Source organism: Phalangium opilio, unplaced genomic scaffold (genome assembly GCF_054372755.1).
Source record: "Phalangium opilio isolate 3A_F unplaced genomic scaffold, DU_Popi_V2 ptg000055l_1, whole genome shotgun sequence".
In the NCBI taxonomy this organism is placed as follows: Eukaryota; Metazoa; Arthropoda; class Arachnida; order Opiliones; family Phalangiidae; genus Phalangium; species Phalangium opilio.
Window position 1 is genome coordinate 1,981,987 of NW_028324174.1, and position 16,848 is coordinate 1,998,834.

Sequence of the window (16,848 nt, forward strand, 5' to 3'; positions counted from 1 at the left end):
ACCAGCCACTTGACGTCATCAAAAATTAGCTGTGACGTCATACCACTACACTAAAAATAAATTCAAATTTCCCGCCAACACCATCACGTGACGTCATCAATTCCCCCCCCCAATCTCATCCCCCCTCCAACACTTTCACGTGACGTGTTGGGGGGAAGGAAGGGGGGTAAAACCTGTTCTATACCGTCATCCTTACTCTCTAATCCAGATGGATAAAACCGGACTGGATACCAGCGTGCCAACCCTGGTATTTGTTTTTATGCTAGGAGGCCCTACTTTGGATTTCTTGCTTTTCGATTTCCCGAATTTCAGATGTGCAACCCTAGATTTAGCTGTGACCAGTGCAGTCTCTATTTTATTTTCCTCAGTTATAAACCTAACATATATTGCGGTGGCGTAAGCCTTTGGGGAAGCGTCACAAAAGCAATGCAATTCTATATTTTTAACTTTGCCAGTTGCTTGACAAAAGTAATAGCGGTTTATTTTTATTTCATGCAGAGAGAGTAATTCTAGAACCCAGGCCTTAAGATTTTCATCCCACCCTACGTTGGACTCCCAAACTTTTTGCAAGAGCATCTTAGCGCGTATAGTGAACGCAGCCAAAAGGCCGATAGGATCAAAAATTTGCGAAACCAAGCTCAAGGCGTGGCGTTTTGTTTGCTTTAGGTCACCTGCCGCTTTTATTAAGTTTGTCAAGTCGTAAGAAAAAGTGTCAGACTTTGGATCCCATTTCTTACCGAGCACTTTTGACTCGCTATCACTTGATTGGGTTTCAAATTTTTCCGCTTCGTTGTGTTTTGAGTAATCCTCCCATAACTTTCTTAAATTCTCAGAGTTTGTATTCTATTTACGGAACTCCATGCCTGCTATTTTGAATGTGTTTGCCGCGCCCAGCGAGAGGTCAAAAGCCCCTTTTACGGTACCCTCCCCAGTTGTGAGATCATCGACGTACAAGTCGTTGTTCAATTTTTCTGCTACTAACTGGTTAACCTGACTATTAGTTTGCAAGTGGTGCTTTATTGTGCACGCTAAAAGGAAGGGGGAGCTTGTCACCCTAAAGGGTACTCTAGTCATTCTAAGTGTAACGTGTTCGCTTGGCTCTATAACCCCGTTCTTCTCTTTCACCCACATGAATCTTACAGCGTCTTTGTCATTTTTGTTTAAGGAAACTTGCAAATATGCTTGCTTAATATCCGCGACAATCGCAATTTCATTTTTTCGAAATCTCAGTAGTAAGAGAAGAAGATCGGGATTGAGGTTTGGCCCGGGTGCTAGACAATCGTTTAACGAAGGGCAGTTTGTAGCATGGGAGGATCCATCTAGTACCACTCTTAGTTTGGTGGTAGAGACGTTTTCTCTGGGGCATGTGAAAGGTTCCAGGTTTCTTTAACTCTTTTTCTTTTTCTGGGACAATTTCTACAATATTGTTTTCTAATTGGTCGTTTATGACGTTTTTGTATTCCCTATAGTACACGGGATCTTTCTGAAATTTTCTTATCAGCCCCATTAATCTTTTTCGGGCAACGTTTTTGTTGTCATGGAGCCGTTCTTTATCCACCTTCCATTTTTGAACTCTATATCTTTCAGAAAAGTTTCTACAGTGGCGTCATCCAAATTTTCTGTGACTTCCTTACTTTTTATGCCTATTCCTTCTAGTTCCCAGAAATGTTGTACTGTCGCGTTTAATTCTTTTATCCCAGCGAACATTACTACCCCCGAAGTCACTTCGTTTTTTCCTAATTTCGTGGGTCCCTGCAATGCCCATCCAAACGTGGTTTCCATAGCGACCAAAGAGGGACTTAATCTTTCTAGGTTGGTGGTACAAATTGTCCAATACAAATCCCCTATATCAAAATGTCTATTTCTGAATTTTCATTTTTCCATCCCGTAGAATCATATGGAGACCTTTGCTTTTCATGGCTCTAATCAGCTCTTCGCTGTTAATTGTTGTAACCGAATTACATAAAGGGGATCTCGGTTAATATCACCTCTGATTTCTTGGTGTTGCATTTTTGATTTTCTAAAATAACCTTGACCCTACGGCATTTTTTCTCTACGAGCTTTTGATTTCCAAAACTCATCCACCACGGGTAACTCCAATTTTCTGGACAAGCTTTCATTTATGAAACTTTGTTGACTACCCCCATCAAGGAGGATTCTAGCTAAACCTTCATTTTTGTTGGACGGATTTTTTGTTATGGCCAATGCAGTTTGCAATAATACTACATTTCTCCCGTCATTAATTTGAGCAACATTAGTTAGGGTTTCCACTCCAATTTCCAATTTAAATGGAAACGAAAAAAATCGGTGGGTTCAAGAACACTCATAATTCAAACACCAGAGTTGCGAGGCACAGAGATAGGAGGGTGCTTTCGATAACCCGTGAAATGATTTATTGGTTATTGAACAGGCCCAAGAATATTTTTTTTAAATTTATTTTGAAGCTGTAATATTACTCCATGGTCGAAAATTTGGTATATTCACGTTTTGTGTTCACTTCCTGGCAAATGATGAAAATCGCGTGACGTGTCTTGACGTCATTGTAGGAAAACAAGCGAGCACTGTACTTTTGATTGATTTGTCAATATAAAAACAATTTTAAGAATTTTTTTAAATTTATGATTAAAGTGTTGGTGACATAATTTTTGTCACCCACAAACTAAAAATGCGATACAGATCCATGAAAAATCTAGTTTATTATGATATGTTTACTTTTTTAATTGGTTTCGTAGCAATTTATAAAATTGCAATCAAAGTATACTGTTTGGAAAACACCTAGTTAAAATTTTGTTTCGTTTGATGACGTAGTAAAGAGAAATTTTCTCTCTAGATATCGCTCACGTGACGCCTGTTACACTCTAAGAAATAACGGAGTAGTGATGGAGTAAAGGCTTCGTTTTATTCCCGAAATGGTGTAAAATTCAAGTTCGAATGGTGTATATTTACTTTTCACACCTTTCAGATTCCCTAGATGGTGTTACAGAGGAGTAAATGTAATTTTATTCCTTTTTAGGATCTTTTAAAAGGGAATACGAATGAAGTAAATGCTCCATTTTATTCCAGAAATGGTGTAAAATGAAAGTCAGAATGGTGTATAATTTTGTTTCACACCATTTAGATTCCCTTAATGGTGTTACATAGGAGTAAATGCAATTTTATTCCTTTTTTTGGATCTTTAAAAAGGGAATGCGAATGGAGTAAATGCTTCATTTTATTCCCGAAATGGTGTAAAATGAAAGTCAGAATGGTGTATAATTTTGTTTCACACCATTTAGATTCCCTTAATGGTGTTACATAGGAGTAAATGAAATTTTATTCATTTTTAGTATGTAAGGTTAGGCAGGCTAGTTGGTGGTATCGATGTCTTTCCATTGTTCTTAGATCAACCTCAGACTCTGATAGTTTTTTGCCAATGTCTTCACTGTCAATCATGCAAAAACGGCAAATTCTACCAGAGTTAAAACAAGTATTGAAGCCAGCTAGTTTGTGCAAACCTAAATTATCGCCAGAAAAAATACTCGCGAATCCCCGGATATAGCTTTCTTGTCTTTTGGCATAAATTCCTTCTGTAGCTAATTTATCTAAATCAAAAATAAAGGGCGAAATACTTCGTGCCATCCGTATCGATCCACATCGACTGATTTAGCAAGAAATACCAGATGAATATCGCTTAATTTTGTCCGATATTGATTTTTGCGATTTAGAAGGGAAAAATAGCAACCAATCACCTTTTGCTTCCCCCTTTTGGACCCCAGGGGATTAACAGCTTCAAACTCATCTTCGTATAGTTGAAGTTGAACTGTTTCAGAATCTAAGTCATTATTCAAAATGATCTCAGTTGACATTTCACCTTGTTTTAAATGGGCAATTAATTCATTAGGGATACTGTTGGTGTTAATATGTCGTCGTATTTCATCACTTTGTTCATAGATGTTCTCCAATACTTTCAAAATAGGAATATAATGAAAATGACTAGGTTTAGCATTTTCTAGGCTCTCCGTGAATGTATACTGCAATGGTTGGACCATTTTTAATTCAGACGTGCAATACGATGATATTTTGTAGCTTGAATTAACGCTTAAAAAGGTGTCTCGAACATCTTTGTTTGATTTTAATAAATCATTTTCCGAGAGCTCAATATTGTTCGCACGCAGCACACTTTTATTTTTGAACTTTGCATCTCTAACAAATTATTATATAAATCGAAGAGATCATTAGTCAAATTCTCAATTACACTTCTCGGGAGCAAATGTTTTTCCCTGTACTTCAGTAGAAGTTTCACTATCCTTTCTCTTAACTCTAGGGGCTTCAAATTAAATTCAGGTTCATCATTCCTATCTTCTACTGATTGTTCTTGAATGTCCGTCTCCTCATAAAGCCAGTCATTTTGATCAGTAACAGATAAATCTGATTCGGCCGTTTCATCAATAACATTTCTATGGTGTCGATAAACGTGTTTTCGGTAACTTTCGGCGTTTTTGAAGCATTTACCACAATTATTTACACCACAAGTCACAGAAAAATTTGGTTCATGTTCATGTTTGCTTTTAAGATGAGAAATAACGAGGGTAAATTTTTTGGCAAAGAACACGCATTTCGCGCACTTATACAGCCTAACACAATTCATAATTAATCCAAAAATATTAAAGTTAGTTCATAATTTTAACCAAAAACTTGAGTCCGTCTCTAATAAAAAATAGCTCTGGGAAGTTTAGAGGACCGATTCATGTCTAAAGAATGCAAAAGTGCTCTTGTCCTTAACCATCTTCGGCGCTGCGTTTTCTAACATTAAAATATAGGATACTTCGCGTTCACTGACCACTGTAGAAGGGAAGGATATTAAGATATGTGTCTAATCTTTCAGAAATATTGAAATTAAAATTAGTGGTATTGGTCTAAAGTGCAAACGCAAATGATTTTCTGTAAATTTTCGGTTAATGATTTTTCAACTTGGTATGCCTGTCCGACTCCTCGAAAAATATCTTAGGAGTTTTCGCTACCAAGCCTAGCACGTTGTTGGGAAGGCGTACCTTCTACCTGTCAATGTCACTGTTGAGCGGTACGCACAACTAAAAGAGAAAGTCTTCGCGCCAAAATGTTACGCTCGTTATTGCAACACTATACAGACCGGCTCTTATGGGGGGGGGGCTTAACCCCAAAATTCCTAGAACCCCTGGCCTTCGACGAACCCAGTCTTTCTTTTCTTTGCTAGAACTATTTTACTTTCTCAGTGACAGTGAAACGGTGTCGTACGGTAAATACTGTTTTCAAAGCGTATTAGGGAAAAATCGTCGGAATACGGTTTTCGCGTTTACAACGGTACATGTTTTGTGCGAATATGAGCTCAAATATTACATGTTCAATATGCTGTGGCGAGAGTAAAAGAAAGCTGAAAATAACGGGCAATAACCCAACGTTATTAAATTTAAAAGAGGCTTTGCTATTGGACTCTTCCTTCTCGCATATTAGAGATGAACATTTTATATTTCAGGTAAGGTTTCAAAAATATCGATTATTTCACATATTAACTCAAAATTTAACATCATCATTTTACATTTTTAATTGCATGCTTATTTACTGATATGTTACATAAGTTTGTCAGTGGTTACTGAGAGCTTGTCATGAAGTGACGTAAGTGAAACGCCGTAGATTCTCTTAAAGCGACCCTTGGTGAGGCGCTGTCAAAGGCTTAGTACAGACTAAATAGTAAGATGGGGTGCAACGTTAGCCGAATGTAGTCAATTCTCGCGTCGTTCTCAAACTATCTCTCAGTAAGTTTCAAGCATTACGAAGTATAGGTAGCGTCATACTAATGGAAATTATCTGATGTACTTATGATGTATATATATTTGGGGACCTGGTATAAACCGGAATAGAGAGCTGCATTTCAATTTCAAATGTTTCCATTTCTATAGCACTTGTTTATATTTTTTTACCTATTCTCCCCATATATTTCATCATTTCCCCATCCGTTACCGATCAGTGGTTTCCAAATACCAATCATTCCCTTTTCTTAATTAAGAAACGTTGTTCCATTTTCAACGATTACTGAAATCAACAATAGAATTAAACCACTATCAAAATTAAATATTATAAATGAAATGTGTAATTATTTCTATCCAGAAAGGGGTAAAAATTAAAAATTACCAGATTCTGGACATTTCTGGAAACTGGGGAAAGCCGATGCGTTAAGCCTCGTTTTCAATCAAGCAAAAAGTTTACGCTTTTTGCTTACGATTGAGGTGGCAAAAAAGGGTTATTTTCAATCAGCGCGCTACCGCATGAGAAAAAAACAAACTGCAAAACTACTAACCGTTTTCAAACTGGTCGCGCAAAGCTTTTAAAGCGTGCGGTTACCGATATCACGTGATAGCGGGCGGGTACCAAAGCATTTTCACCCCTAAAACTATAAACAAATATGGCGGTCACCTCGAAAAGACGGCGTATGCTAAGCCTCGGTCTTTATCTCTAACCAATTTTTAACAGCGCCACCTTTTTTAGCCGCCTATCTTTCTATCCGTAGCATTTCTTTATTATTTATTTTTTTTGCCATTTTCAATAATAGCATAATTGTTAAAAGTTATTCAATGTAAAATATAAAACTAAAAATCTCAGAGTCGAACGGTCAAAACAAACTCAGAGGCATGAAAAATGGAGAATTTCTATCGGACACTAAACTGTGACGTCATCCTCCATCGCGCTTGAAAGCAAAAAGTTAACGCAAATATCTACGGAGGATAGATATCTGCTTGAACAAACATTCAAGCAAAAGCGGCGCCTATCAAGCTTAAAGCTTCAGCCCAAGCGCGATTGAAAACGGCTAAATATTTTGCTTTTGCGTTTCGCTGTGATTTTTCAAGCAAAAGCTTGCGTTTTTGATCAAAAAAGCTTGATTGAAAACGGGCCTTTATGTTAGAAAAATATAACCCTTGAGCGTCTTGGTTTGGCCCAAAATTACCACTGCAATACTTGTTTTTGAACGGGAATAGTAGTAAAAACAAGGACGCTCAACAACTTTAGAAAACCGGCCTGCAGCCTGGACTGAAGGACCCCTAGTAGCTCTCTGTCCCCAAGTAGCATGACCATGAGTCACTACCCAAAATATATTTTCTGAGAATTTGGCACGAAAACTTACAGTAGACTGATTGACAGCTATAATAGCCGTGAATCTCGTGTGCTAAAGTAAGAGGTATGGGCTATAGAACTGCTAGCTACCTAGGCAAGAACGAAATATGTGAGATGAATAGTATTGGCACCGATGTTATCTTGCCATATAGAGTCAAGTACATTCAAAGGCAGAGAGCTGCCATTACTCTATGGTAAAGCCCATCAAAAATCTTTTTGGAATTTTAGGATCTTCCATAGAAAATAGGTTATATCCGTTTACTAACCATTTCTAAACTAATGTGTATATCAATTTAACCACTTCCATTCCATATTAGTTTTTACTCCGTGTGGTTACGTAACAACCAACGGAGTAATGCGCTCTTACCCAGTTGGATAGTTTGTTAGTATAATGCATGCGAAAAGGCAGTGCACGAGACTCCGTGGATATTGAAATCGTTTGAAATCGTAAAGCGGACCGGTAAAAGTAACAGCTTTGATTGATAGTTCATAAATCGTGGCACGAGGACGGTTTTGAAGTTCAGTATAAAGCTCGGGTTCTAAATGGAATTATGAAACATGACTTATAAGAGTTTGTAGAAGTAAAGGATCATTTTTAAGCTCGTTATAGAAAAAAATAATTTCGCATTTTTTATAGATCCGTATGAGTATATATTGTCCCTGTCTTCCATCGGTCGTACTACAGTGGCAGTTCGCGTTTACAGACATATATAGACAGCCTTCCCTCTGGAAGACCATTCGTGACGGCGGGGTTACTATACAAATTACATAGACATCGGGAACATCTTCAATAGACCAGAAAGTTCATGGATTTGGTTTTTGTGCAAACGAAATTCTGAAATTAGTTACTGTAAGGGTTTATTTCTGGTTGTGTTGATTTTCTACGATTTACGGAAAGAGGAAAAATGTATGCTAAACTATAAATGGCACCTTATAGTGTCGTGGTCACTGTATTTCGCGTGTATTGAATTGGGCAGAGAATTCTCAAGTTTATGTGGCACTCTTTGTAAATTTATAGTGTATACGATCCACTTTATAGACTAAGCCTTAGATCGTTGTTGGGTGATGTACAACCTTAGCACATTGGAAACCACAAGGAGTAGTGCAAAACTATTTTGCCCTTGTTTCCATCCATTCCCGATCCGAATATATTAGTAGGGAAACCATCCATTCTCGTTCTGGATGGTTACCACGGTAAATGATATTTACCGGTTCCATGCAGCTCTCTAGCCCGGAGGCATATAATGCTGTTAAGACGAGTATGCAGAAGCAGTTAACATCCTGAACTATAGAATCAGATTGGTTTATATCACAACTGAATTCTACAGGGCCGGTAGGCCCTTGTAGATATGACTTGATACTCTTTTGTAACGTTAAAGCAAAATTCACATGCTTTTACCAATTTTCCTATGGAGATTAACATGGGGTTTTTCGTGATATTTAACCACCTCTAACTGAAAAACTAGAGCGAAGTTACTTTTCGGAATACTCTTAATTTAACAATTAAGTATTCAGGGTGTGCGATCGGCTAGTCTAATCAGAAACAATTAAGTCTAAGTATGTTAATTTTAGTTAATTACAGAAGTACTTGTTTCGACCATCGTGATTGGACATAATAATAATGCTAGAGCTCTTCGAAAACTCAAAATATCCAAGTATCTATGGTGTAGTGGTTATCACGTCCGCTTTACACTCGGAAGGTCCCAGGTTCGAGCCCTGGTAGGTACATGACTTGACTATCGTTATTGGACACAATAATAAGCTAGATCTCTTCGAAAACTCAGAATAACCAAGTATTCATAGTGTAGTGGTTATCACGTCCGCTTTACATGCGGAAGGTCCCGGGTTCGAGCCCTGGTAGATACATGTTTTGACCATCGTGATTGGACATAATAATAAGCTAGATCTCTTAGGAATCTCAGTATTACCAGGTATGTGTAGTGTAGTGGTTATCTCGTCCGCCAAACACGCGGAAGGTGCAGCGTTCGGGCCCTGCTAGATGCATGTTTTGACCATCGTAATTGGACATAATAATAAGCGGTAAAGAAAACATAATTACTCAAAATTTAATTACATTAAGACTGAAGCGACAGATATTATATAAAAACGTCTTGGTTTGGACCAAGGCCGAAAAAACAAACGATATGTGTGAGGTTTATCAATTGACTGAAGTTCAGATATTGAAATTTTTTCTAGTTATTTTTATACACTCAATCCTTAATCAATATTTAATTCAATCAACTGATTTTACTGTTAATCGACCTAGTCCCTCTAAATTAATTGAAAAAAATACATATCTACGCTTTTTCAAGAACAATTACATTTTCCGAAAACGTTTTATCATGAAATTAATTATTTTGAAGGGTTTCGTGTCGATGCTCACTAACTTGTGAGCATCTTGACCGACATAGTTTTAATTGTTGCTGGCTTGACAAATTTTCAAGTTTGCACCAAAAGAAGTTTAAATCTGTTTTAAGTTGTTGATAAGACTGTCGTTTAGAGTGAATGTCGTCTACTTAAAACAAAGCAACAAAGTTTATCCTGTGTGGTAAAGGGTAAAGATCACATAAACAGAAATACTTCTCAGACTTGTTATATTCATTTCCCGCGGAAATAATATGGTTAAACACATCATTCATTACTAGTTATGCCAAGAAGGTCACATTTAACTCCGACACCCCCTCCCTTCCTCTATTTTCAAAATATATGGCATTTTATAATCACCAGTGGTTTCAGTGTATGGGTCATCTGAGCCGTCGCAACACACTCAGCCAATATTACCATAGACTGAGTTATGACCAAGAAATTCTTAAGTACGGAAAAGGAAGTTCCAGTGCAACTTTACCATCAAAGAGGCGACAATAGAAATGTAGCATTTCGATATACGAAATTAAATGTATAAATTCGCGCAACACCCTTGTTTGGCATCCACGATCAAATATTTACATTTTCCATTCGAGTTATGCCAAAGTTCGCTTGCTTTTTTTAGACATCCAGTAGAACATTTCAAATATTCAATACTGTATCCTCAACATGATAAATTAATTTCACGATAAAATGTTTTCGGAAAATGTAATTGTTCTTGAAAAAGCGTAGATATGTAATTTTTTCAATTAATTTAGAGGGACTAGGTCGATTAACAGTAAAATCAGTTGATTGAATTTAATATTGATTTAGGATTGAGTGTATAAAAATAACTAGAAAAAATTTCAATATCTGATACTTCAGTCAATTGATAAACCTCACACATATCGTTTGTTTTTTCGGCCTTGGTCCAAACCAAGACGTTTTTATATATTTATTTAAGGCTTACGACGCTGAATTCGATCAAGATGTGGACTTGACTAATCTGTCAAAAATCGAAGATAAAATGATTGTTAAAGTCATTCCAAAAATAAACACGGTTTGAATTTTTGAGAAGATTAATCCCAGAGTCGAGTTTAAGAGCTAACTATTTTATAGACGCCATCAGAAGACAGCCCTTCAGCTGCTAAAAAATATAGATCTGAAAATGATATTGATATTATGGTAAGAAGCCACTCTTCTTTTCAAAAGATATGCTCTCAGAAACTGGGAACTGATGGGCTTTTCCATTCAGTGATTCACTTTGGACATTTAGGAACAATATATCATATTTTATTATCGCGGTTTAAAAATTTAATACCTTTAGGAAATTACACGTTATGTTGAGGATATCCACTCAGCTATCCGTGAGGACTGCGCAGATTAGTTATGGGATATTCACGAAAACGAATTATACTATATATGTAATAGAACAACACTCGACTATTATACTTTAACATTGAGAATACTCGAGGGGCTACCCATTAGTGAAATCATGCAGCTTTACTAATTAATGAAAATGAAACTAATTCTTAAGTACAAACTACAAAGGGAGTCACTCCTTGGAAAATACGAACCTTTAGAGCCCTATCTCTACTTCTATAAGGTTTTTAAAAGGGGTACAGCCTTAAATTGTATGGTCCATCAAATTCCCTGAAGTTCCGACAGCGTCATAAAATGGATTATTAAAGGTCATGGATTTCTTATAGGATGAAACAGAAATGTCAGAAGTTACGGCTCTTCCTTTTACCGAAAAACAGGAGACAGGGTAAATCTTATCTCTAAATAATTTTGATTAATTAAACAGCTTTCGCAAGGCTTTTAAACTTCGATGTGGTGAAGAGCAATTATATTAATTACATAATGATGGTTTCACGAAAATTTAAAGAGAATGAAAAGATTGTTTTACTTGACAGTGTTGTGATGCATACTGAAATGTTCAACCTAGAGAACATTAATACTGTAAGCAGAACAAAATTTACGTTAGAATACAAGCTCCCCGCCATCCCTATGGTCTTAGTTCAGAAAGAGAAATATGTTTCCGCGACGGAAAAGGAGAAGCGACGTACTAATAGGGAAATTGTGTATATCCTTTACCATGATTTCATTAACAAGTATAACTCAGTGTAAGTACAAGACAGATAATATGGTTACAACGAAGTTGAAACGAGTATGTTTTATGTCTAGCTATCCACCATCTCACACTCACGTGGCAGCGAAGCTTGTTGATGAATTTTCATACTTAGGAAACGTGGTAAGGAGCTGACATAAAATTTAAAGTTTGAAACTTGGGTAATATGTTGTAAACTATTGAGTTGCACCAGAAATGTTTGAAACAATTCGAATGGAGGCATAATTGTAGTATTCTTTTAAAAATAAATCTTGGGTTAATCAATCTTCCAAGTAGTGGGGATGAACAATGAAAGACGGCACAAAATCTATTATGCCCATGTGGGCTTCAATTGCAATGGATATAGTGTAGTAGAAACTTAACTTTACCTTGTACATAGGTTCCGTAGCACTTGAACCCCCATTGGCCATCAAATGTATTTTTTTATTGCTCAAAAACAAACTGGTGCATGTAATGTAAACTAGAATCCTTACAATGTATTTAAAGGGAAAATGAAATGGTTAGACAACCATTTTTAATCGATTTATAGTGATAAATTACCTCAAATATTGTTGACAAAGTTACCTAATAATTTCTTTATTATGCTTAAACACTTTTGTAGACCTGATCGACTCTGGCTTTTAAATTACAATATTTAATTAATTAGTATTATAATTATTTCATCGTAAGGGTACCTAGACTGCATTAATAAGAAAGAAATTCAAAAATAGTAGAAAAATTATGCATGGAAATAAGAGTGTTCAAAAAGCCAAGGCACTTTACGGAAGAACGAGGGAGCAAATAGAATTGCAAAAATCTCAGCTTGAGAAAGATAAGAAAGCCAGAGAACAAGATGCAAAGAAGGGAGACACTAGCGAATCTGGTGATAAAACTCCTGATCCGTTTCTTCAAGATGAGCATGAAGATACTACTAATAACGAAGTGGAACTGGAAAATATCACCCAGAAGAGTCCGTCAAAGGAGATTGATGTAATCGAAGAGGAAATATCTGCTAGTACTTCAACTAGTGATAAGTTCCAGATAGTAAACAAGATATGCCCCAAGGCATATTAACGCTGTTTGCAGTGTGATATTGTCTTTAACAAAACCCCAAATTAGGGATACCAATAAGCAAGGCGTGGAAAAGTATAGGAAAAATATCGATAGCTTAACATCAATCGTAGTGGCTCAGACGTTGAGTCTCCGCATCCCACACCGTAGACCTCAGTTCGAAACCCGATACCTCCGAGAGACCGCATTTTCTCGTCGAAAATATGATCGAGTTTAGTTAGATGTCGCTAGTGCGGTAGATAATGAAATTCCGGCAAGATCTGCCGCGTAATTTAAATCTCACCAAAAACATCTCTGTAAAAATATGCCAAGTTGTTTGGCCGTAAAAAGAAGTGAGATCTAAAATTCGGCCAAGTTATTATCTCCAGGTGAACCAAAATTTTATTCGACTTAAAACTTCTCAAGAATGTTTTTCTGACTTGGCCATTTGCATATCAAGGATTCGTTTAATTCCAGATATGGATCGAAATTAAAATATTTAATCAAATTGGTTAAATATTCTTGATAAGCCTTTGTGGTTAAACTTGTAATTTCCGTTATTAACCTTCACGGGTGCAAAGAAGAAGGATGCAAGTTTGGAATGCTAATGGCCAAGTCAGAAAAACATTCTTGAGAAGTTTTAAGTCGAATAAAATTTTGGTTCACCTGGAGATAATAACTTGGCCGAATTTTAGATCTCAATTTTTTTTACGGCCAAACAACTTGGCATATTTTTACAGATATTAAAAGGGTGTGACCCAAAATCCCCCCAGACTAAATCCCCCCGGACAAAATGTTTTTGGTGAGATTTCACTCCTTTTTGTACGTGCATGTTCTTGTAGATTTATAGAAGTAGGATTATGAAGTGAAATAAACATTTGTACTTTTAGATTTTTATTTGTTCTATCCAAGAGTTTTACTTGGCTTTGCCTTTTTCAACTTTTTGCATTCAACTTTCTTTTTTTTTCTCAGGCTGTGATAATTGTTAACCGTATTTCTATTCGAAGAACACAATATTGTGGCAAGTAACACTTTTAATCAACAGAATAGATTTAAGAAAAACTAAATGAATCAAAACACGCTTAGAACCATTTCAGACGAAATGAAAAGGAAATGAGTAAAAACTTTAATTACTAAAACATTATGTAAAAAACATAAATTTTGCAATAATACGAAAGAATCATATTAGTAAAAAATATTAATATTAAAAGACGAAAAAATTAAATTATAATGTCCTATTACGAGGGGATATACATTATAAAACCCCCATTTCAGGGGCTAATAGGGGAAAATTCCCGCTTTTGGGACTTTTTCCTTTCTTTGTATGCTAAGTCCTACTTGTATGCCAAATTTTATCATTCCCGCAACACCGGAAGTGCCCTAGAGGTTAAGATGATGACTCTAATTTTAAACCCCCATTTCAGGGGCTAACAGGGGGAAACTCCCGCTTTTGGGACTTTTCCCTTTGCTTGTATGCTTAGTGGTACAAGTATGCCAAATTTCATCATTCTAGCACCACCGGAAATGCCCTAGAGGTTTAGATGATGACTCTAATTTTAAACCCCCATTTCAGGGGCTAAAAGGGGGAAACTCCCGCTTTTGGGACTTTTCCCTTTGCTTGTATGCTTAGTGGTACAAGTATGCCAAATTTCATCATTCTAGCACCACCGGAAATGCCCTAGAGGTTTTGATGATGTGTCAGTCAGTCAGTCAGTCAGTCAGTCTCATAATGTGTCATTTTCACATAGGATTATCACAGAAACCAAATGAGTTAGAAAGCTGGAAGTTGGAGGACTTCCTAGGATTAACACTGTGCCCTTGAGGTGCAAATATGAGTGGTGTACTATTCCCCAGTACCGAGTTAAGAGGGGGTCAAAATGAGGCTGAAATGTTTCGGGTAAAGGATTGCTGGTAGTGCACGACAACTTGGCGGGTGTACTGCCGTGCACCCAGATTTACGAAAATGAACGCGAACGCGAAACAGCCAGCCTGCCTGCCTGCCAGCAAGCCAGCCTGCTTCCAGGGGTCGCCGTATAAAGCTGTTGCTATGGGCAAACAGCTTAAAAAAACCAGAGGCCAGACGTGTAACCCGTTTTAAGGTATTGTTCAGCAATGTTATTACTGGGGGCTCAAGGAAAATGTTGAAAATTAAATCGGCATTTCAAAAACTCGTTTAATGCCAACAATTGAACCATGGCGTAATTAGATCATCCGTCCGTTTAACGCGTATTTAAGGAAAAAACAATAACGACCCATTATGATGTAATGGTACTTTTTGTGAACACCTTTTTTGCTCTTTCTTTGATTAGAATTTTCTTCATACCAATGATAAGTTTTCATTAATTCATAAAAGAAAGAATAGTAAGGGTAATGCGAAGTCACTCATCTCCCATTCTTGCCATCATTTGACTGTCGATTCTTCTAAGTCAAAGAATGTAGCAAAAATCAGAATTAGTTATGATTTATTATGTCACGATGAGTAAAAACATTCTCCTTTATATTTTATCATTACGTAATTGAAGTGAAAAGTAATTGAAAATCACTGTAATTAAAGTATTTTTTGAATGCAGGTAAATACATCATTTGAGGATGAAAAGAGCCTAGAGCAGCATAAAAAGCACATGAAAGAAAAACTTTACAAAAGAATTATTGACTCCAACTAATTAATTCAAAAATGGCAAGAACATTCGAAGATCGTGCCTCAAAACTGCAACGGGGTATTCCGGTCATGGACATTATAGAAGAGTATCGTGCCTTATGCGACGTTAAACAAGTAATCGCACGTCATCATTAGGAATTAATTTATATCCCAAAGTTTAGACCCCTACCCTGAGAAATTTATTTTTGTGCTCATACTGGTTTAGATTTCAAAAATACAATTTGCGAATTTTCAGTTTTTTTCTGGAACTTCAACGAATTAAAAACATTGATGTTCGCAAAGAACTCCTTGAGTAGCACCAAAAGTATGGAGAGATGATTTGGAGGCTGGCACCAACTTCAACGAAAGAGTTTAAAAACACTATCAAAAACCAAATTAGCGAAGAAAGTGACTTAAGCGAGAAAAAACGTAAGCAACATTAAAATATTTTCAAAGATGAAAAAATTAACTCATGTTCAATTTATTTAGAAAAAAGAATAAGTGGATCACTTTTACTGATTCCAAGCTTGTATAATGAAAAGTACAACCGCACGTTTTTGAAGGCGGAAAATTCCGACGAAATTGACGTCGACCCAGTATTGGTATACGAAAACTCAATTTTAGGTAGTGAGACGTACGAGTTGCACGTTGATAGAGTAAAAGTACTGGTGGCAAACGAGTTGTCATCAGCAATTTTAGCGTGGTTTTCCTCTTTCTGTATATTTAATTTGAAGTATTTGGACGGTCTTTTGAAAACCTCAACTGTGTATGAATACTTGATGCTTAATGTTACCAAGCCAAGAACAAACGCAGTTAAGACAATTTTGTCAAAATTTACCATGAAGTAAAATTTCAATAAAGAAAACGATTTATTAAGCGGATGCTAGAAGTTTCACGAGAAACATTATTTACAGTAACTTATCACATAGTCTCAAAAATGATAGTAGTCTTGGGCCCTGTATATGCTACAGTCTAATTTTTATCCCCCTGTTTTTCATGCCTTTTGAATTCAAATTTTAGCGGGAAACTGGAAGAAAACTATACCTGCTCCAATGAAACCACAATCTAGTACAGGTATGATTCATAACCAAGGGTATTAGTTCACCTATATCGTGAAATGCGTCTCATCGATCTGTGGATAGCATTACACCGTATGGGGAGTAAATTAACTCAAGATGGGAAATAAATTAACTCCGCATGGGGAGCACAGCGACTCCGCTCGGGGAATAATGCGACTCCGCTCGGGGAATAATGCGACTCCGCTCGGGGAATAATGCGACTCCGCTCGGGGAATACTGCGACTCCGATTGGGGAATACTACGACTCCGATTGGGGAATACTACGACTCCGATTGGGGAATACAACGACTCCGATTCAGGAATACTGCGACTCCGCTTGGGGAATAGTGCGACTCCGTTTGGGGAATACTGCGAATCCGATTGGGGAATACTGCGACTCCGATTGGGGAATACTACGACTCCGATTCAGGAATACTGCGACTCCGCTTGAGGAATAGTGCGATTCCGATTGGGGAATACTACGACTCCGATTAGGGAATACTACGACTCCGATTCAGGAATAC

General features: G+C 36.9%; 2 protein-coding genes, 1 long non-coding RNA gene and 1 other non-coding gene across 4 annotated transcripts; all 4 read left to right on the forward strand.

Moving 5' to 3' along the window:
• The first annotated feature begins 5,152 nt into the window (after positions 1 to 5,152).
• Positions 5,153 to 10,613, forward strand: LOC149668604 (uncharacterized). Its single transcript, XR_016367897.1, has 2 exons — positions 5,153 to 5,491; positions 10,433 to 10,613. It is a non-coding gene; the product is annotated as an uncharacterized LOC149668604 (long non-coding RNA).
• On the forward strand, positions 8,781 to 8,853 carry TRNAV-UAC (transfer RNA valine (anticodon UAC)). Its single transcript has one exon. It is a non-coding gene; the product is annotated as a tRNA-Val (tRNA).
• A 1,002-nt stretch (positions 10,614 to 11,615) lies between the features above and the next one.
• On the forward strand, positions 11,616 to 15,395 carry LOC149668606 (uncharacterized). The gene is made up of 2 exons (XM_089840832.1): positions 11,616 to 12,568; positions 15,199 to 15,395. The coding sequence occupies exons 1-2, from the start codon at positions 12,320 to 12,322 to the stop codon at positions 15,289 to 15,291; spliced, it is 342 nt and encodes a 113-aa protein (XP_089696958.1). The 5' UTR covers positions 11,616 to 12,319; the 3' UTR covers positions 15,292 to 15,395.
• A 134-nt stretch (positions 15,396 to 15,529) lies between these two features.
• LOC149668607 (uncharacterized) lies at positions 15,530 to 16,427 on the forward strand. Its single transcript, XM_089840833.1, has 2 exons — positions 15,530 to 15,695; positions 15,756 to 16,427. The coding sequence occupies exons 1-2, from the start codon at positions 15,602 to 15,604 to the stop codon at positions 16,112 to 16,114; spliced, it is 453 nt and encodes a 150-aa protein (XP_089696959.1). The 5' UTR covers positions 15,530 to 15,601; the 3' UTR covers positions 16,115 to 16,427.
• The last annotated feature ends 421 nt before the right edge of the window (positions 16,428 to 16,848 follow it).